The 22139-nt window shown below is 48.7% G+C and overlaps 1 protein-coding gene across 1 annotated transcript; it reads right to left on the reverse strand.

The window, feature by feature from the left end:
• Positions 1-225: 225 nt before the first annotated feature.
• On the reverse strand, positions 226-13946 carry Slc51a (solute carrier family 51 member A). The gene is made up of 9 exons (XM_021635309.2): positions 13685-13946; positions 13036-13130; positions 4686-4840; positions 3759-3832; positions 3013-3171; positions 2227-2338; positions 1840-1986; positions 1063-1168; positions 226-578 (listed from the first exon to the last, which is right to left on the reverse strand). The coding sequence occupies exons 1-9, from the start codon at positions 13720-13722 to the stop codon at positions 442-444; spliced, it is 1023 nt and encodes a 340-aa protein (XP_021490984.1). The 5' UTR covers positions 13723-13946; the 3' UTR covers positions 226-441.
• Positions 13947-22139: the final 8193 nt, after the last annotated feature.

Here is a 22139-nt window from a genome sequence, read left to right on the forward strand (position 1 = left end):
ATATGCTTGAGGAAAGAATGGATTCCAGAGCGGAGCCTGGCTTTGAGAAGCTGGGCTGGTGCTATTATGCCCTGCTAAGGTCTACCCCTGTTCGTTTATCAGATAAACCATACATCAGCCATGTACTCTTCTCCCCTTCATTCTGCAGTGCAGAAGCTCAGGGTGACCTTTTGACAGACACATTCAGGATCAATACTGGCACCCACAGAAGCAGTATGCCTCGTGTAAGGGTTTCAGCTTTCACTGTTTATTACAAAACTTCAAATGCCTTCCCTGAGAAAGACTCGGAACGGTCTCAGCCTACTGCATATTACCCTCATCCCTATAGTCACGTGGAAGCTGCCAGCGGGACCCTTACCCACTGATTAAGGTCAAGGGACGGAGAAATCTCATGCCCTTCCGAGAAGTACAGCATCTCTTCCATAGTCCAGGCCGCTCGCCTCAGGCTTTGAGTTTTGAGTCCAGGTCTGGCGGCAAACAACTCTCATACCCAACCTTGTCATCTTTCCTTCGGTAGTACATTCGTGTCAGCACCGTCATCAGGAAGGTCTCCAGGATGAGCATGTGGCAGTTCATCACTGCAGTGTGGGGTGGGACATGACAGTGGTTATACCATGTTACAGAGAAGAGACCCATAGTAGCCCTGGCAAGCGAGCCAAAAGACACTCCAGCTTACCTCCAAGCCAGGACCTAGGGACACTAAACTGTTCTGTGGAGCGAGGCAGATTAATGGTAGCCAGAGCTTGGTTCTGACTTCTACGGTCTGAGACCAGTGCGTGTGTTTGCTCAGCATAGTCTACTAACCATACCCCACTCCTGTCCCAGGTTGAGGACTTTAACCCCTGGCTTCCTGGTTTGGCCATTAGGACTGGCCTCAAGCTTGAGGACACTGCAGCTCTCTATGATCCAAGAGGGAGGAGTCCTCAGAGCCTCTGCCTGGTTTCTTGGATCCTTCCTGAACATTCTGAGCAGACATCAGGCTGGCCCAGCTTCAGTCTCAAGATCCTTTCTTCCCTAATCTGCTCCCAGTCCCACGTACAACACAGAAAGCCTACTGCTTACCTTGAGACCTGGTTTTAGAAGAAAAGGGAGGTGAGCAAGCAATCTGCCTAGTGCTAGCCAAGACGGAGAAAATGGAGGGCTGCAGGGCGGTCAGGATGACTAGTGTCTGCAGAACAGAAGAGGGAGAGGGGCGGTTGGCACCTGCCAGCCCCAGTACTGAGGCCAGTGCAGATAAGCATACCTTCAGCTCTCTGCAGTCAGTGGAGGACTGAGACTTAAGCTTTATTGAAAATTGATGCAGTTTTCATCTTTAGGCAAATTATAGTCCTGCTTCTGCCTCATGTTTATTAGGGCTGCTCATAAAAAAAAAATCAGTTTATCTCCTCTCATGGCCACCATCAGATACCTAGTAGCATCTGGCACATAAAGTAGAGAAGCTATGTGGACAAGGTCATGAGATAACAGAGTCAAGAGACTGGGGTGATAGAGCAGAAGGCCAAGGAAGGACTGCCATGGATCACTGGCCCAGTTCCAGAGAGGAAGTAGCAAGGTGGGTTCTCCCAGGCAGGTTCCTGAGAGAATACAGCCCTGCCTGCATTTTGATTTTGGGTTTCCAGGCTCTAGATCCTTGCAATGATACATTTCTGTTGTTTTAAGCCAGGTTGGTGGTATTTTGTGGTATAGAAAGGCAAATAGGGATAAAAACGGAAGGGGGTAGAGATAATGTTCCAAATCTCCCAGGAAATCCAAAGGTTAAGACTGTGGTGTCCACCTTTGCCTCTGTTAGTCCTAACCCCAGCCATTTTCTATGAGACACCATTTCTGGTATGTAATTACCTGGAACAGAGCAAACTTGGATCCCATATTCTGTTCACCCAGGTGCAACCTGGCTTGACGGAAAAGGATGGCCAGGCACCAGAGGGCCAACAGAGTGGACACGCCAAGGAAAGTGTTGATCCACAGAGCCGTACTCTTCTCAGAGATCTGGTGGCAGAGCAGAAAGCAGTCAGGAGGACAAACCACCTTTGTCTCCCCGCTTCCACGAGGAGAAAGCTGATAGGAAAGCCCCAAAGCCTGGACTCCCATCTCTTCCCACTGTGGTCTCTGGCCAGCTACTCTCCTTTGACCGCCCTACCCTTGGCCCTGGGTTGCTGGGTGCTCAGATATTAATTCTAGAAGGGAAAGAGAATGAGTCTTAGGCTGCACTGCTGTCTCTTGGCTTACATCGGATGGGTCAAAGATGCCGTCAGGGATGAGAAACAGGCCTACTAGGTTCAGCATTATCTTTAAGAAGGCGTACTGGAAAGGGCCCAACATCAGCAGCTGGAGCTTCTTCCTGAGGGATGAAGGGAGTTAAGAACACTGACCCACGAACCACCCACCCTAAGGAAGCCTAGTCTCTGCCCCGAGCTCCTGGCTGGGCTGCCATTACAGCGCAAGAAATGTCTCCCGGATGAGGGCTCAGTAGGAGAGTATGCAGAGAGTGCTGGGGGAGTTCCTTGCCTCCAACGGCGCCTGGCGCCTCGTGGGCAGGAGTCCCAAGTACTAACCTCAGGTTCATTGTTCAAAGCAGGCAGAGGGCAAGCGAGCGCCCAAGTATAGTTTTCTCTTTGCCGCTAAAGTATGTAGTGCTAGCTGGGCATGATGGGACACTCCCTCCCAGCACTGAGAGGGAGAGGCAAGTGGATCTCTGTGAGTTCAAGGTTAGCCTGGTCTACAGAGTTCCGTGACAGCCAGGGCTACATGGCAGAGACACTGGATCTCAAAAAAAAAAAAAAAAACAAAAAACAAAAAACAAAACCCAATAAATCGAGAAACCAAGGCAGAGAGCTGAAGCATGAGAATGCTTCCTCTGTTCCCCTTCTCCTGGGTCCTGGGACCCATGTTGGGGTGATACCTACCTTTATCATTGGCTTTGTCCCATACAGGCCTGATCCCAAGAGCCTCGCACTGGGGCTACGGAGCCCTATGGCTCTCTTGTTCTTGTGGGATACCCCCATCCTGCCTCACCTGGTAAGTATGAGGGGTGGGCAGCAGGGACAGCAGCAGCAGCAGGGACCCGTGTGCACCCTCATCGGGGTGTCCTTCAATGTCTTCATTACTGCTTCCTTCCCACCAAAGCCTTCCACCATGACAAGCATCAGCAGGTAAAAACATACAGCGTAAAACCTGAGAGAAAGGAGCAGGAAGACAAGTACGTGGGTGGGAGTGGCCTGATACACATCTTTGCTAGAGAGATAAAGGCTGCAGAGAGGTGGGGGTGGGGGGGCTCCCTTAGGCAAAGACCTAAAGGACTGTCATTTACCTGTCTTTTTTTTTTTCTTGTTGTTTTGTTTCTTTTCTTTTCTTTTTTTTTTTTTTTGGAAACAGGGTTTCTCTGTGTAGCCCTTGACTGCTCTGAAACTCACTCTGTAGACTAGGCTGGCCTGGACCTCACTCAGAGATCCACCTGCCTCTGGCTATGTATGCCAGCACTGACCAGCTGCAGCCGGCATTTTAGCCTCATGGCACAAGAGGAGCAAGAGAGGAGACTGGGAAGGGGGCAGTTTGTGCCTCTGTGAACAAACAGGTGACTGGGGAGTATACCCCCACGAGGCATTCCCTGAGCTTGTAGCAGAATTCAAGAGCCTCATGTCAGCCCAGGTCCGTAATACCTAGATTCCTATCAGCGAGGCTTAAAGACACGGACTCTGGATGCTTGGTAGTCAGAAAGTGACTCTAGAAAGATGCTCATCCCCAGTGGGGCAGACACTCACGAAGCTATGGCCATTTCCACGAGTGTGAGGGCACGCGGGATCCAGAGACCAAAGCAGCAGAACACAGACACCACCTACTTACAGAAGAGCGGGATGCAGGTTAGGGCAGGACGAGAGACCATCCCAGTTTCTTGTAGCAAGGACTCAAAGTAGGCAGACTTGTGTGTTTGAGGCACAAGTCCTTCCACTTGTTAGCTGCTGGGGCCAGGGTTGGTGGTAGAGCATGCGAGGGACCCTGGGCTCTGCACCCAGAGCCAACAAGAAAAGAAACAAGGGCTGGTGAGATGGCTCACCATGGAATCCCGAATTCAGTCCCCAGACCCCACAGAAGAGCTCAAGGACAGAACGGGCTCCACAAATGTGTCTTCTGACTCTGTATCTGAGCTGTGGCACACATGCTCCCCCACCGCGTGCTCACATACAACACTAATAAAATAATAATGCATTTAAAAGGAGGGAAAAATGCAACTGGAAAATAACAAATTAAATCATATGCAATGATGCACAGATGAGTTTTTAAAGGCCTACAGCTGCTGGAGCCGTGGCTTGGTGGTAGAGTCTGAACACTCGTCCTGAACGAGAACAAACCAAAAAGCAAGCCCGCAGCCGAAGGGCAGTGCTAAGGGTGACCCTGTGGAAAGAAACATCTGTGTGTTGGAAGGCAGACTTCTTTTAACAGCAGTGTCGTGGTGAAGGGGGAAGGCGTGGCATTCCTGGTGCCAAGCGGGTCGCTGTCTCTGCAACCTTTTGCAATTGAATACTTCACCCACTGGCTGGCCTTGCAAACGGGTGAGGATCAGTTAACCTCCCCAGTGCTCCATGGGACTGGCAGGCAGCTCTGTTCTGGAGCAAATGAGTTTCAGAGACCTCTCCAAACAGCCTTCCCCCCTCCAGTCTCCGTGAAGGGCCTGGCTCCAGCATCCTTACCGTGGGAGCGGAGCTGCTCCAGATCAGAGTTCTCTTCTTGATGGGGCAAACGGTGTTCTTGTACAGGTAAATAGCACCCTCCACGAAGATGGCAATGGAGCCAATGGTGAGAAAGGTCAAGATGACGGTGAGGGTAGTTTCCACCGGGCCCAATTCTAGAGGAGAAGGAGTAGATACCAGTGGGTTGAAGGGCAGATGCTAGTCCAGCAGTGCCTATAAGCGGCTAAACACTGAATTCAAAGTCCAAGCATTTGTGCTGGGTATGGATGTGTGTTTTGAGACAGGGTCTCACTCTGTAGGTCTGGCTAGCCTAGAACTCAGTGTGGACAGCAGGCTAGACCTAGGCTCACAGACACCCTCCTGCCTCCGGCTCTCAAGTGCTGGTATTAAAAGTATGTGCCACCATACCTGGCCCCACAAAGGGTCTTTAACTTTTCTTCACAATCAAAACACCTTTCCACCAGGCAGTGGTGGCGCACACCTTTGATCTCGGCCAAAGGCAGGTATATCTCTGAGTTCGAGGACAGCCTGGTCTTTAGAATGAGTTCCAGGACAGCCAGGGCTACACAGAGAAACTGTCTTGAAAAACCAGCAAACCAACCAAGCAACCAACCAATCTTTCCAAGCCATCCTTTCAGTCTCCACCATGTTTTTTGAGCAGAGTCTCTCGCTCAGCCATTTGACTGGACTCCCTAAGCAGTGAGCTCTAGGGATCCACCATTTCCACCTTCCCAGTTCTGGGCATACAGGTGTGCCTCACCACGCTTTTCACGTGGGTGCTGGAGGTCTGAACTCGGGTACTTAACGCTGTGTCACAGGCAACTGACCCACTGAGTTAGCCCCCTTAAGCCTCTGAGAGTTTTAAAAGTTTCATTAAAAAGGAGGTGATACAGCTGTGGACATGCTGAAGCACTGTGCAAATCAGAGCACCTTCCCCGTCTGTTCCCTTCTTGGAAATCCCAGGAGCTCACTCCTGCCTTCTTTCCTGACCTCTGAACCAGGGGCCCACTGACCCCTCATCTGCACACCCTGCATTCTCCAGACTCAAGAGTTCTCCTCAATGAAGTGATGGGACAGCTCAGTGCCCTTCACAGCAGAAAGGCAGAGGGGAAGGAATGGGGGGGGGGGCTGGGTAGCAGGAGGAAGGTGTTCTAGGGTTCTACAGCCTGCTAGGGTGACTTTAGTTCACATTTCATGAAAGACTCCGAGAGAGGAGCTTGAAGGTTCCGAACAGAAAGACATGGAGATAGACAAGTGAGCCACCTGCTTTGACGGGCGTACCTCGTGTGTGTGCAGTAAAATACTGCACCCTGCTCCATCAATGTGCGCAAGTATTCCACGCTAAGTAAAAGCCCTTTGCATTTCAGCTCTTCCTGTAGTTCGGGCTTGAGAGTCGCTACCACAGTTTTATTCTCCCAGCAGTCACGCCGAGCTTTTCTACCCTCCAGGAGTTTCTCTTTGGCTTCTGCTTTTCTGCCTGGCTTCTGCTTGGTTGGCTCCCGTGTCTTTGTTCTCTGCCCCAGTGCTTAGATTTCAGCTTAAAGTTCATGTCCTGGCCACCTGCCCAATTGATAAGGCTGCCCAGCTCAGGGGATTCTTTACCTTTCTTTCTTTCTTTCTTTCTTTCTTTCTTTCTTTCTTTCTTTCTTTCTTTCTTTCTTTCTTTTCTTTCCTTTCTTTCTCTCTCTCTTTCTTTCTTTTTCTTTCTCTCTCTTTTCTTTTCTGTTTTTTTTTTTTTTGAGACAAGGTTTCTCTGTGTAGCCTTGGCTCTCCTGGACTCACTTTGTAGACCAGGCCGGCCTTGGACTCACAGAGATCTGCCTGCCTCTGCCTCCCAGGAGTGTCGGGACCACAGGCATGCACCACCATATTGATTTCCAAAGTGGCTATACAAGCTTGCACTCCCACCAGCAGTGAAGGACTGTGCCCCTTGCTCCACATCCTCACCAGCATGAGCTATTGCCTGAGTTTTGGGTCTTAGCCATTCTGATGGGTGTAGGACGGAATCTCAGGGTCATTTTGATATGCATTTCCCTGGTGGCTGAGGATGCCGAACAGTTCTTTAAGTGCTTGTTGGCCATTAGAGATTCCTCTGTAGAGAATTCTCTGTTTAGCTCTGTATCCATTCTTTTTCCAAGACAGGGTTTCTCTGTGTAGAGCTGGCTGTCCTGAAACTTGCTTTGTAGACCAGGCTGGCCTTGAACACACAGAGATCCACCTGCCTCTGCCCCTCGAGTGATGGGATTAAAGGTGTGTGCCACTACTGCCTGGCTTGTACCCCATTTTTAAATTGGGTTATTTGGTTTGTTGAGGTCTTGTTTCTTGAGTTCTTTATATATTTTTGATATCAGTCCTCTGTCAGATGTGGGGTTGGTGAAGATCTTTTTTTCATTTTGTAGGGTGCTGTTTTGTCCTTTTGATGGTATCCTTTGCCTTACAGAAGCTTTTTAGTTTCTTAAGGTCCCATTTATTAATTGTTGATTTTAACGCCTAAACCATATATATATATAACCATATATATATAACCATATATATATATAATCATATATATATATAATCATATATATATATAATATATATATAAAACTTCAGTAATGAGTATGTACTTAGAAGAGAGATAGAAGTGAGAGGATCAGGACAGCCTTGGCTGTAAATCTCCAGAGGGGGTGAAGGGAGAGGGTTCAAATAATCCCAGCTTCTTTAGTGCAGGCTGTGCCACCATGAACAGGCTGTTTCCTGAGAAAGCCTGTCATACAGGCATGGTCATGGAGATTCTTACAGTGTCATTTCTTTCCTTCGCCAAACCCTTCCTGTCTTAGTTAGGGTCACTATGGCTGTGATGAAACACCGTGACCAAAAGCAACTTGTTGCCTGCCTTTCAGACCCGTTTTTCCTACTGGAGAAGGTACACCTAATCTTACTGCAGCTTGAAATGCCAAGGCTAGTTAATATCCAGGGGAGGGCTCCCCTTTTCCGAAGAGAAAGGGAGGAGGACTGGATGGGGGGGGATGAGGGTAGGTGGCAGGGAGGGGCCGAGAGGGGAGGAGGGAGGGGGAACTTCAGTAAGGATGTGAAGTAAATAAAGAAGTTAATTAATTAAAATAAAATAAAATAAAAATATATAGTCTGGAGAGTAAATTCAGCATTCACATGCTAGGCAGTGTCCTGCCACGACCACCTGCACTGCATTCTCCACCCTTTCTGGGTGCTCCTACCTATAGTAGATTGAATCACAAACCTGGGTATGGAAGACCAACTTTCTTTTTTGTTTGTTTGCTTATGTATGTATGTATGTATGTATGTATGTATGTGTGTGTATGTGTGTATGTATATACCTATGTATTTACTTTAGATCCTGATTGTAGCCCCCTCCCTCCTCTCCTCCTGGTCCCACTCGTCCCTCCTTCTTTCTCATATCCCCCATCCCCTCCTCCTCAGAAAAGGAACCCACCCCAGCACATCAAGTAGCATCAGGACTGAGCGCATCCTCTTCCCCTGAGGCCTGGTGAGGTAGCCCCACCAGAGGGAAGTGATCGGAAGGCCAGCAACAGAGTTCACGTTTTAACTTACTCACAATGTGTGTTTACAACCAACATAGGATAATTTTAAAAATCGTAGTAGAGAGATTAGCTAGCACGAATGAGGGCCCGGGATTCATCTCAGGCACCTCTACTCTCCTGAGAAGGTTTCGAGGGATGGTGGTGCACATTGGTAATCCCAGCACTCAGGAGAGGATCTCTGTAAGTTTGAGGCCAACCTGGTCTACATAGCAAGTTCCAGGACAGCCAGGACATATCTTACAAATTCAAAATGCTTTTCCCCCGAGCCTTACTTCTTTAACTTTTACTATTTTCATCATGAGAAGCTGACGTTGCAACTAGCACCCTTCGGTGTGTCTCCCAGACGCAGATAGGAACGTTTCTCTGGCACAGGCCCGGAATTAGCACTGCTGGGCGGGAGGACCGGAGAAGTTTGGATTTCATGGATACTCTACACTACTCACGGGTATCGTATGTTATTCATGGGTATCATTTATTATGCCTGTGTGGACGCACAAGCCTTGAATCCCACCACTTGGGAGGCAGAGATGGGAAGATCTCTGTGAGTCTGAGGACACCAGCCTGGTGTGCATAACGAGTTCCATGGCAGCCAGGACTATGCAGAGAGGCTTTGTCTCGAAGCGGGAGGAGGGGAGGCAGATTATATATACTGTCCAAGGCAAGGTTACATGAATTTGTGTCCTCACCAACCATCCATCACCCATTTCACCACAAGTCCGCCTGCACTTATACAGGGACATATACGCCATAACTGCAGCTTGGCCACAACAAACCTAGCACAGACCCCTGCCGCCAGGAGGACCAAACAAAGTTCCAACTCAGCCAAGAGCAGCGTGCCAGCCACTATATCCTCATTTCTTCTTTCTCCCCCTCCTCTCCCTCCTCCTCTTCTTCTGTTTTTCGAGACAGGGTTTCTCTGTGTGTAGCCCGGGCTGTCCTGGAACTAACTTTGCCACACCGCTTCTTAACTGACTGGCGTTTGACATGTTCTTTAGGAAAGCCCAGCTATGGGCCAGGTGGCAATGGCGCACGCCTTTATAATTCCAGCACTCAGGAGGCAGAGGCAGGTAGATCTGAGTTTGAGACCAGCCTGGTCTACACAGAGTGAGTTCCAGGACAGCCAAGGCTACACAGAGAACCCCTATCTCAAAACAAACAAACAAACAAAAAAAAACAAAACAAAAAAAAAAAAACAAAACAAAACAAAGCAAAGCAAAGAAAACCCAGCTACATTCCTGTTGGCCATGGTCCACCTTTGTCTAGCTGTCAACTCCTTCCTCTTGCCTTGCATCTTGCTGTTGCCCAGGACACATTTCTGCCCACAGCAGTCCCTAGTAAATTTCACTTTCTTCCACCCTGGCTCCGCCTGCCTTTGCCCCCAGCTTTTGATATACCCTTTTGGTTCTGTGTCCATTTCTCAAACAGTAGGATTAGATTTTGTTCAAAACAACTCGGCATCGGATTATTTACTTATGACACAGGATATTGAACCAGCACATTCATCTTTATGATTGGGAACAGAGAACAAGTTATTAAAATGTAAGAAAGGGCCAGTGAGATGGTTCAGGAGGTGAAGAGGCTTGCTAGGCAAGCCTGGAGACCCAAGCTGGATTCCATGGGATGTGTGGGAGATGGAAGGCAGCTCCTCTTCTAGAATCCTCTGCTCCACTCTGTCTGTCCTGTCAGGAGACATGGAGTCTCTCGAACACTAGATGAGTACCATACCACTGAGCTATCTCACTCCACTCTTCTTTAAAGGAAACAAACAAACAAACAAACAAACAAAACCCCCTTTAGTTTTAAGACAGAAATCTCTAAGTTCCCCAGGCTGGCCTTGAACTTACAGCAATCCTCCTGCCTCAGCCTCCTGAGTAGCTGAGACGACTCACCTGTATTACTGAACCCACACCGGCTTCTTCTTTTATGAAAGGTCTGGCTGCATATGTGAGTCCCACCCTGATGACCAACCTTTTGTTGGCTAGAGGCTTGAAAATACCTTTCCTGTGTCCGTGTATTAGTTATGACTTTGTTTACAGTTTGTTAATGTTTGTGATTATGATCATTTGTGCTTTTGTGTGTGTGTCCTCCTCCTTCTTGTGTGTGTATATGATATACATATGTGATTGAACTCTCCTGTGCCTGCTGCATCCCAGCTGGCTCCAGGCTAGCTGGTGTGCAAACTTCCAAGCCTCTGTCTGGTCTCTCCCTTCCCATCTTGCAACAGAAGTGTGCCCTGATTACAGTTGCCATTTCAACGGCTTTTGTTTTGTTTTTGTTTTCTTAAACATTGGCCCTAGATATTGAACTCAAGTCTTCAAGCTCTTTTTTAACCCACTGAGCCATCTCACTGGCCCTTTCTTGAATTTTAAAAATCATTTGCTCATGGGCTGGAGAGATGGCTCAGAGGATAAGAGCACTGATTGCTCTTCCCAAAGGTCCTGAGTTCAATTCCCAGTGGTGTGCGGGTGTACATGCTAACACACATTGCATAAGTAATAAATAAATAAATCTTTTAAAAAAAACTACAAAATCTTTAAAAAAAAATCATTTGCTCTAACCATACAGACAGTTTCTTTCTTCCTTTTTTTGTTTTGTAAAGAAAGTTTGCATTTTATGTTTATGTTCTTAAACATAAGAAGATAATTCTGTCTGAATTAGAGGCAATTTCCTGTGTATTTATTCCCTTCAGGATTGGTGGCTGCCCTGTACCTCTTCCTAGGAGTCCTCTCCCCCACCATCCTTTTGTGTGGACCCCTGTGGAGACCTGACATTGCCTCTGGACTTGTTTTTCTCTTCCAGACCCTTTGCCATGGCTTCGACTGCCACATCCAATCACAAGCCTTCATTGATGGTAGCTCATTCTCCCTTCTTGCATCTTCCCCTGGCTCTTCTAGATAATGATTTAGGTCAGTTTAATTAAGAAAAAAAAATCGTATCAGAAACTCTAAACAACAAAACACTTGGTCATTGAAAGCTTTAATACAGCCAGGCATGGTGACATATGCCTTTAATCCCAGCACTTGGGAGGCAGAGGCAGGTGGATCTTTGTGAGTTTGAGGCCAGCCTGGTCTACAGAGTGAGTTCCAGGACAGCCAAGGTTATACAGAGAAAGCCTGTATCAGAAAAAAAAATAAAAAAAAAAGGAAAGGAAGAAAGAAAAAAACAAGAAAGAACAAGAAAAGAAAATAAAAGAGAAGAGAATAAAAGAGAAGAAAAGAAAAGAAAAGAAAAGAAAAGAAAAGAAAAGAAAAGAAAAGAAAAGAAAAGAAAAGAAAAGAAAAGAAAAGAGAAACCAAGGAGTTTCCTCCTCCTTCTCCAGGTCTCCTGTTGGTCATTGCCACTGCTCAGAATTATACTCTCCTGTCTAAATATTTACCAGGGCTCCTGCTCATTTGTGTTGGCTGCAGGTTCCATTTCTTTCCTTCCTGCTGCACTGGCTCAGCCTCTGTTGTCATCCACTTTCTTCCAGCTCTCCCTCCCATTATTCTCCATCTCCAGAATAAAGTACAACCCTCGAGGCTGGACCCTATTCAGGCCCCACCTCACCTGCCCAGCCCTCGCAAGCGCCTCAAGCTCCTCCGCTAGTAACCTCCAGCCTTGCCAGATGTGGCTTCCCAGCGTTCTGTCACCCCACCCCAGGAATGCCCATCATGCACTACCCAGCCCCACCAGGTGGCCTGCTGGACCAGGAGACCCGGGAAGCCAACCTGCTTCCACATCCACGCTGGTTCTACCTGTGTGTGTGTGTGGTGGCAGGGCGACGTGAGAATGAGTGTGTTGTGTGAGGTAAGGCTTCAGAGCCTCGTGCTCATGAGTACAACTGACTTGGAAGGGCTGGACTGTGTCCCGCACGTGGTTCAGTGGCCTCTACTTATTAGATGTTAAGGGTGGGCAACGTCCATTGCGGCCACTCAGACTGTCTGCGGACATGCCAAATACCTCGTGGGCAGAGGACTGCTGGTGTGAGGAGACATTTGTCTCTACTCTCTAAATAGGAGGAGGTGCCTGGACCTGGATGCAGCAGCCACCAGGCATTTCTGGACGCCAGCAGCTGGTAACACTCTGGCTCAGAGCATCTGAAACGGAGCGAGCCTTAGCCCGAGGACCTGGCCACATCTGCTTCCCATCTGCACGTGACAGCGGCCCCATGCTTAGGAGGGCTCTACGGAAGGAGCCGCCAAGAGTCCCACATCTCAGAAATGGCCAATCGTGGTGCGAGAGACAAAAGAGGACTCGCGTTTCCCTCCTAGACACACACACAGCTCACTTCGTTCCCGACAGTTCCGAGGCCCGAAGAATGAGCGCAGTTCCATCCCGTGTCTTCCACTTTCAAAAGCAGTTCCACCCTGGGAGGACCAAGTTTTCAGGCTCATTCCAGCCAAGGCCACGCCCCACGGCAGCCATGCCTTGGCAGTGCTGCCGGCTCTCTTAGGGAGTATGTGCACGCTCCATCGGAACTGTGGGGCTTGGAGTATTCGGTGCCATATTGAAAGCCTAGCGCACCAATAAATGTCCCAGATTCGAGGACCCCCAGTTTGAATGCGTCTTGAGGCTTGGGGCGGGTGGAGGCCCAGCCTCAGGTTTTCATAGATTTTCATGCCTCGCTGTGTCCCATTGATTCTTTAGGAGAGCTGCCCTTCTCCAAGGCTTTCGCTATTATGAACACCAGGCCAACCATCTCCTCAGGTCGGCCCGATGTGAACCAGCTCTCCTCATCTTCCCGCGCAGTTGTCCTGACTTCCCTCAGGGGTACACGTGTCTCCCCTTCCTCCAGGGGCCCCCTGACTCACCTCTCAGGAGCTGGGATGCAGTGGGAGGGTGAGAAAAGCAGGCAGAGGAGATGCTGTAATTGGTTTGCAGCAGCTCCAGAAGGTCGGCCGTGTACCTGGAGAGACAGCGGTATGCTCAGAAGCAGGCAGCTGGGGAAGGCCTGTGGCGGACCGGACAGTGGGTACTTGGGACATCACAGACATTCCTGAATGCAAGGAGCCAGGCCATTTTTTTCTCAAGGCCCTGGGGAGGAGGGCTGAGGCAAGGGGATCTTAGAGGTCAACTTTAACTACATAATGGCATGGTAAAACTGTCAGGAAAAAAAAAAAAAAAAGGAAAGGAAAGGAAGGAAAGGAAAGCAAAAAAAAAGTAATCTCAGAGCACCAGGCGCGGGCCTGCTCACTGTGGGTCAGAGGCTCCGGCATGTGCTGGAGTGCTTTCTGTAGGCCTGACCCCTGTAATCTTTCCTAGCCCGTTCAGGGAAGCAATACACCGACCCAATTCCACAGTTTCCCTGAGGAGTTTTTTTTCATCCTTATCTTGTTAGGAGTGCTGGAAGTCAAAGGGCCCTCCCTGCCAGTGAGCCAGGGAGGGACAGGCCAGAGCATAGGAGCTTAGGCTGTTTCTTAGCACCTGGCTCCCAGCCCAAGCCCTGCCACCCTCCCTTACCTGGGGTCAAGTTTCATCTGAGTCCTGTCTGGCTCCATCCTTCTTTTCTCTCAGGCTGAAGCTGAGGGGAAGGAGGGAGGCAGGTCCGGGAGACGGGGGGCCACTGACCAAGTGCAGAGGTTCTGGCCCAGCACTGTGGCGCTAGTGGCTTTGGTCGTTGGGTGAGGGCAGTCTCCACTTCTGTTTATACCTCCTCAAGCCTCCAGTGTCAGCTTTTTGTCTCAGAGTTCCTCCCGGAGGAATTTGATCCTCTGTGCTGAGTTCCCGGTCTCCTGACTCCTCCTGTAGGTAGGCGTGGTCCCTCCCACCTCTCTCAGAAACGCCTTTGATCACACCTTGTCCCTGGACTACCAAACCCTTCAAACTCCATACTCCCTCTTACAGGGCTCACTGGATCCAAGAGCAAACATCCTCCACCAGGCCAAGTAGAGGGCAACAAAGTCCTCACTTGGTCGGTAACTCTAGGTGATCCAGGCAGAGGAAGCACCGGCCCTGGTCCCTTGGAGCCTGGGAAACTCAGGGCTGAGGCCTTGCTGGGTCTGGGTCTGTGGCTTGGCATGTGGTTGGGGAAGGCTGGCTGGAAAGACCAAAGGAGGTCTGTTCAATTCTGCAGCTACTTCTTTTTTAATGACAGGGTCTTGCTATGTAGCCCTGACTGGCCTGGAGCTCGTTATGTAGACCAGGCTGGCCTTGAACTTACAGAAACCTGACTGCCTCTGCCTCCCGCATGCTGGGAATAAAGGTGTGAGCCACCACACCTGGCTTCTAGGGTGTGCTTCTTAAACCTCAGCCCATCTTGGGTGGAGAGTGGACTTAGTCACGTAGCTAGACCTGAAGACCAAGCCAAGAGGACACCATGCTGGATCCATGTGCCAGAGCTGCACCGTCCGATTTCTGAACACTTTGACGGGGCTTCTTTCAGAAAGCTCATTTGGGGCCGAGGAGTCAGTACGTACTCACCCTCCGAAGAGAAACACCTGAGTTTGACCCCCAACCCCCCCATGAAAATTCTCAAGTGGTGAGTGTGGCAGGGTAAGCTTGAAGTCCTGTATCTAGGGACGTGGGCAGAATCATTCCTGGGGGTTGCTGGCCAGCCAGCCTAGCTGAACTGGTGAGTTCCAGGTTCAGTGAGAGGCCCCGTTAAAAAAATAAGATGGAAAGCTGGACGACGGTGGCACACGTCTTTAATCCCTGCGCTTGGGAGGCAGAGGCAGGAGGATCTCTGTGAGTTTGAGGCCGGCTGGTCTACAGAGTGAGTTCCAGGACAGCCAGGGCTACACAGAGAAACCCTGTCTTGAAAAACAAAACAAAACAAGACAGAAAGAAGAAAGGAAGAAAGAAAGAAAGAAAGGAAGGAAGGAAGGAAGGAAGGAAGGAAGGAAGGAAGGAAGGAAGGAAGGTGGAGAGCAATTGAGAAGGACACCTTATGCTGACCTCAGGCCTCCAGAGGCCTGCTCACCCACACCCACAAACTCCCACTCACATCCACACCCATACACCAAGTTATATGCTTAAGTATTTTATTGGGCTGGAGAGCTGGCTCAGAGGTTAACAGCCCTGGCTGCTCTTCTAGAGGTCCTGAGCTCAAGCCCCAGCAAACACATGGTGGCTTGCAACCATCTAGAATGAGATCTGATGCCGTTTTCCGGTGTGCAGGTGTCCGTGCAGATAGAGCACTCAGACATTAAAGCAGCGGTCCTCAATCTCCCTAACGCTGTGGCCCTCCAGTACAGTTCCTCAGGTTGTGGTGACCCCCAACCACAGAATTATTTCTGTTGCTACTTCAGAACTGTGATTTTGCTGCTGTTATGAATCGTAATACCTGACATGCAGGGTACTTGATATGTGACCCCCGAGAAAGGGTCATTTGACCCCCAAAGAGCTTGTGACCCTCAGGTTGAGAACCGTTCCATTAAAGAATACATAAATAAATTTTAAAGATATATGTAAGTATTTCATTGGTTGGTGATTTCTCCTTCTAAATAGATTTAAACTCCTTGAGCTGTGCTGGCGTGGAGGGTGGCGCACGCTTCGCTGTCCTTGGGGCTTGGTTGTAGCACTGACAGAATAATAAAACCAGAGTAACCAACATCAGCAGGTGCTTTCAGGTGCCTGGCACTGTGTGAGATGGAGGACGCTCATCTAAGCCTTACAACCCTCCTATAAAGAAAGGGCAGTCTTGATTCCCATTTCACAGACAGCACAGCTCAGGTCAAAGGAGGCCAAGTAACCAGGTTCGAGTGTCAGGGGCATGGGCAGAGAGGCAAAGGGGGGGTGCGGTGGGATGTGGAGGTTCAGTGGGAGATTTTTAAGTGGTGAGATCCAAGCTCTGGGAGCGTTGGGTCCTTGGGAGGAGTGGCAAGAGCCCTCTTCACAAACACTTCAGCGTGTCTCTTGAAGTCCTCAGTTTGCCCTCCATGCTTTTCTTGGGACAAGGGACAAGGTAAAGTGATGCTGTGAGGAGTCGTGGGGGTGGGAGGTGGGGGCGGTTACCTCCTGAGGTAAAGGGAAGGGCAGGAAAAGGAGGGAAGGGTGCTGACCCTGCTGTCAATGACCTCGGCCTCGCCTAACAGGCAGGAGCTGACTCAAGCCTCTTCCAGTAGAACACGCCTCAGGTCATTCATCTGTAGCCGAGGAGTAGCCTTGAGTTTAGACCGCTCGCAGCCCTGAACTTTAGACTTTTCTGGAGAAGACAACCTCAAAACGGGAGGCACGGAGGGAATTGGGAGGGGCCTGAGGCCAGGCTGGAGACCCCAGCAGGGACGCACAGGTGGAGGGAGACAGCCTAATGGGTGCTCCTGTCTTGCCCCAAGCCTCTAAGCGGCTGTTTCTCTACAGTGTGTCGGTAGGGTCAGACCAGGGTGCTAGCAGTGTTCTTCAAGACCCGTCCCCACAGCTAGAGAGGCCCAGCTGAGCCGGTCACATTCTTCCCCTGGGCGCCCTGGACTGATAGCTGCCAACTTTCAGAGCTAATAAACCAAACGGCCTTCATTCCCCCCCAATGGTTTAAATTAGCTAAAACAGATTAAATTTCAATAGTTTAAATTAACATTAAATAAGCTAATTGTATAAAAGAACGATTTCATTGTGTTTCTTCATTTTTAGCTTGGAGGCCAGAATAAAAATCGCATCTCTACATTAAGAAACAAAAAAAAAATCTTTTTAACCTCCACATATAGCTCTCTCGTGTGGCATTTCCTGTTTTATGGTGGCCTGCTTAGCACTTATCTAGTTGGACGCTATCAGATTAGTCAAGGTCTATCTGCAGTATAATCTGCACAGCTTTCTTCCTTGGGAAGGCTGAACAAGGTTCCCCGGTCTGTTTTGATTGCCAGCTTGCCCGTTGATGGGCACTAAGGCTTGACTGCTCTGAGCAAGGTTGTTCCGAGGGCAGACACACAAACATCTTTTGGAGACTGTTCAGAGCTGCTTGGCTATAGACCCTGCAATGGGCTTGCTCTCAGGAGTCCTAAGTCTTAGGTTTGGAGGAACACCACGCCGTTTTCTTCCGCAGCCGTATCATGTCATACTCTTACTGATGGATGGCGCACGGGGATCCCTGAAGAGAGCGCGAGGTCCTTGGGGCTCACAGATAAACACGGTGGAAACCAGGAATGTCTTGGGGGGAGGTTTATGGGGGGACGGGAGACAGACAATGACAACAGAGTGAGAGATGGCAGTGAAGGTGGGGACCTTTTAAAGGGTGCGCGCGTTGCATTTGGTGGTTGGTGATGACGTGGCTGCTGGCGCTGAGTCACTGAGGGCGGGCTTCAGCGAAGGGGATACCCAATTGCTAACAGAGGTTAATAACCCGGTGACCTTTTGCTCTCTGTACAGTCAGGCCTCACCCGGATCACCCAGAACCCTGAACATTGTTCCTCAGTCAACAGAACCCATTCTTATGGCCCCAGCAAAGGTCCCACGTATTTCACAGGAGTCTGTTATTCCAGACCCTTATTCCAGACCCTTCCTCCCTAGACCCTGACGCTGAGCGTTGGGTCCTTGAACCCGTTCTTAATGGAAGAGATCACAGGTATTTTGCAAAAGGTTTGTACTTTGCAAAGGAATTGATGCAGTCCTGCCTGAAGCTTTATCGTGATACTTGTCCCAAGGAAACTTTCTCCCCCAAAGCTGTACTGTACTTACACATGCCAAAAATAAACTGCTTGGGGTCAGACTGTAGAAATTTGAACCAGCGCTGAGTCCTGTTGAACCAGATTTCCTTCTTGCTTCTCCATTAGCATTTGCAGGGAGGCGCACAGATCCCGACTTCAGATCCTCTTCAACACACAACACACGTCACACTTAATTCCTTTATGTCTTCGAGTGTGTGTGTGTGTGTGTGTGTGTGTGTGTGTTGAAGTGTGTCTGTATTTGCTTGTCCATGCATGTGTATGTGGAAACCAGAGGCTGATGCTGGTTCTTTTTTGAGGCATGGTGTCTCCAACCCTTGAGCTTGTTAGCTAGACCAGTGGACAATGAGTCCCCTGCGTCCACCTGTCTCTGCTCTCCAGTACCAAGTCATAGATAAGTGCTGCTGCATGTCTGGCCTTCCCTTGGGTCCTAAGGATTGGAACGCAAGTCTTCAAGCTCAGGCAGCAAGCCATTTACCCATGGAGCCATCTTACTGCCCTTAAATTGTTGGTTTTTGTTTGTTTTGTTGGTTTTTTCGGGACAGGGTTTCTCTGGGTAGCAAGCCCTGGCTGTCCTGGACTTGCTCTGTAGACTCACAGAGATCCTGAAGCTGGGGTTAAAGGCGTGGGCCACCATGCCTGTCTTGTCCTTATCTTCTTTCTCCCTCTTTCACTTTCTTTCCTCCCTCCCTTCCTCTCTTTCTTCTACTATGTTACAACTTTTATTTCCTCTGAAAGTTTTACAATGATAAAATCTTACATCTAGGTCTTTGAACCATTTTGAATTATTATTATTATTTTGTATAGGATGTAGTTAATCATTTTTCTGGCAGTACTGGGGATTGAACCCAAGGTCTCACACACGTTAGGTATAAAATCTGCCCCTGAGCTACAGCCTCATCCCTGTGATTGATTCTTTAACACATGACCATCCAGTTGTGACAACACTTTATTAAAAAGACTATACTTGCGATGGAGATATGGCTCGGTGGTTAAGAGCATTTGTTCTTTCAAAATTCCCCAGCCCCAGTCCACGGAACAGCTGTCAAAATTCCATCTGACAAGCTGGGGAGATGGCTCAATGGTTAAAGCACTTGCTGAGCAAACGTGAGGCCCAGAGTTCAGATACCCCCAAATCTGCCTGTATTTCTAGCCTCAAAAAGCGGAGATGGGAGATCCTCAAAGCAGGCTGCCTAGCAGGTTGGCAAGCTCTGGGTTTTATTGAAAAATTCTGTCTCAAAGAACAAGAGGGAAGAGAGAAAGGTTTCTGAAATTAACCTCAAGCTTCCACATACATGTACACACGTGCATGTTCACACACACACATACATCATATACATGAAAAAACATGCATGTATGCAAAAAAAAGGAACTCCAACCAATAGTTTATCACTAAAAGTGAGGGTGTAGTTCAGCTGGCAAGGTTCTTGGCTGGTACTCACGAAGCTCTGGGCTGCATCCTTGGCATCACGTAAGCCAGGAATGGTGCCACACCTGTACTCCCAGCATTCTCCAGGTATAAGCGGGGAGATAAGAAGTTCAAAGTCGTCCTTGGTTCTGTTGTGACTTGGATGCCAGCTTGGGGTACATGAGATCTTGCCTTGGAAGAAAAGAAGAGAAAAGAGAAAAAAAATTGCACTGATGTATAAACTAATTGGAGACGGGTGCTGTCCTAACAATGTCTACTTTTCCAATCATCAACATAGGATCATTATTAACTTAAGTCTCCTTTGTCTTTTTCAACTGTACTTTGTGCTTTTCTGCACATAAGAATCATGCTTCCAGCTGGGTGATGGTGTAAACCTTTAATCCCAGCACTCGGGAGGCAGAGGCAGGCAGATCTCTGAGTTTGAGGGCAGCCTGGGCTACAGAGCTAGTTCCAGGAGAGTCAGAGATAGACAGAGAAACCCTGTCCTGAAAACAAAACCAAACAAAAAAATTCCTGCTTCCTTTTGAATTTTTATTAAGATTTTTAAAATGCAATGTAGTGCCTGTGACATGCCTGTAGGGGATGGTTTTTTATGGTGAGCTCAACACTTGAGCACACACTGGCTGCTCTTCCAGAGGACCTGGTTTCCATTCTTAGCATGCAACAGCCTGTAACTCAAGTTCTCTCTTCTGGCCTCGCAGGCACGAGGCATGCCCATGATAGAAATAGTTCGTGCAAGCAGAACACCTACACATATATTTTTTTTAATGAAACAAATGGGTATTATTTTTAAAGGTGATGAAGAAAAAGGTGTTAGGCAGGATGTGGGGAACTAGAATGCGTATACTTTGGTGAGAATTTAAAATGGTCCGGAGGCTGTGGTGAGCACGGTGGTAATTTCTTAATTAAATACACAATTCCCACAGGCCCCGGTAGGCCACTTCCTTACACATGTCCTAAAGAAGAGGCGTCAGGGACTTGAACAAGTACCTGCAAACAGACAGTAGGCAAAATGGAAACAACCGATTGGCATCTACTGGCAGATGAGTGGATAAAGAAAATGTGGCATAAACATAGCAGGGGTTGGGGGCTGGAGAGATGGCTCAGAGGTTAAGAGCCCTGGCTGTTCTTCCAAAGGTCCTGAGTTCAATTCCCTGCAACCACATGGTGGCTCATCTATAGTGGGATCTGGTGCCCTCTGCTGGTGTGCAGGCGTACATGCAGGCAGAACACCGTATAATAAACAGAGACAGACCACAGATTGTTATATGGCCTTTAAAAGAAAGAAAACTCAAGCCAGACATGGTGGTAGAAGGTTAAGACAGGAGGATAGCTGTGACTTTGAGGCTAGACTGGGATATATAGTGGATTCCAGGCCAGCCTGGGATACATTATGAGAGCCTGTCTCATAAAGAAAAGAGAGAGAGAGAGAGAGAGAGAGAGAGAGAGAAGCCTTTGGCAACAGGCATTGCTCTCAATGTAGCTGGAAGACTTCTCTCTTGGTAAATATAAAATAAGATAGAGGTTAAAGAAAAACTGTCTTAATTAAGGAGGGCTTCTGAGTCTGGCACGGGAGCACATGCCTTTAATCACATGGGAGGCAGAGGCAGGGAGGCTCTCTGAGTTTAAGAGAGTTCGAGGACAGCCAGGGCTCCACAGAAAAACCTACCTCCACCCCTAAGGGGGAGGTGGGAGGACTTTGCTTGGCAGTTATCTGGGTTACCTTGATAACTGTATTCTGGTTAAAATAGATGAGATTTTATCAAGGGCTCCAATTATTGCCCAGAGAAGCAGCTAGTTAATTATCACATACAGAAAGACCTGGACTTTTCAAATCTTTATTTCCAGCTGAGGTGATTTTGAAAGTTCTGTCTCGTTTGGCTTTTGCTGTTTGCTGATATCAAGTGAATAGATGTTGCCTGATTGATCACTCTTTGTTAAGATTTATTTTTATTTTTGTGAATGTGTCTATGTCGTGTGTGTGTGTGTGTGTGTGCGTGTGTGTGTGTGATACCCACAGAGGGCGGATGGGGGGAGGGGTCATTGGATCCTGTCTATAAGTATAACAGAATGCCATTAGGATCTTTGTTTTTTTTCCAGGCGTATTTGGTTCTATCCTGAGTCTCTGGGCTTTCTGGCCTCTGGTCCCTGACCCTCTAGGGAGTGTTAGGTGTGGGTTCCCTCTTGTGGCATAGCTTTAGAGCTGGACCAGTCACTGATTGAACACTCCCACAATTTCTGTGCCACCTTTCCCCCAGTGCGTCTTGTGGACAGCACAAATTATAGGCGGAAGGTTTTGTGGCTGGGTTGGTATCCCAGTCACTCCTCGGGAGTCTTGCCTGGTTACAGGAGACGGCCAGCTCAGGCTCCACGTCCCCCTCTGCTAGGAATCTCAGCTAGGGTCACCCTGGTAGATTCTTGGGGGTTTCCATTGCACTGGTTTTCTAGCTCATCTCCAATTATAGCAGCCTCTCCCAGTACTCTCTCCCTCCATTCTCCACACCCTGGCATCCCTGCTGCTCCTGTGCTGTCTCCCCCTCCCCCTGCCCTGCCCTTCCACCCACTATGTGATGTCTATTCTATTTCCCCTGGGCATATACCCAAAGGATGCTCCACCATCCAGAAGTGGTATAGCTGGGTCTGGAGACAGATCGTTTCCCAGTTTTCTGAGAAACCACCATATTGATTTCTGAAGTGACTTCACAAGTTTGTGCTCTGTTGCTCCAGCAACGGAGGAGTTTCCCCTTGCTGCACTTATACTGTTGCTTGTGTTTTAAATCTTAACTGTTATGGGCTCAGGAATAGACACATACTGGCCACTCAGACACCAGATTCAGAGTAGTGGAAGTTTACTGAAGGCTGAACAAAAACTGACAGGTCAGGGCCGTAATCT

This window comes from Meriones unguiculatus, chromosome 17, assembly GCF_030254825.1.
Source record: "Meriones unguiculatus strain TT.TT164.6M chromosome 17, Bangor_MerUng_6.1, whole genome shotgun sequence".
In the NCBI taxonomy this organism is placed as follows: Eukaryota; Metazoa; Chordata; class Mammalia; order Rodentia; family Muridae; genus Meriones; species Meriones unguiculatus.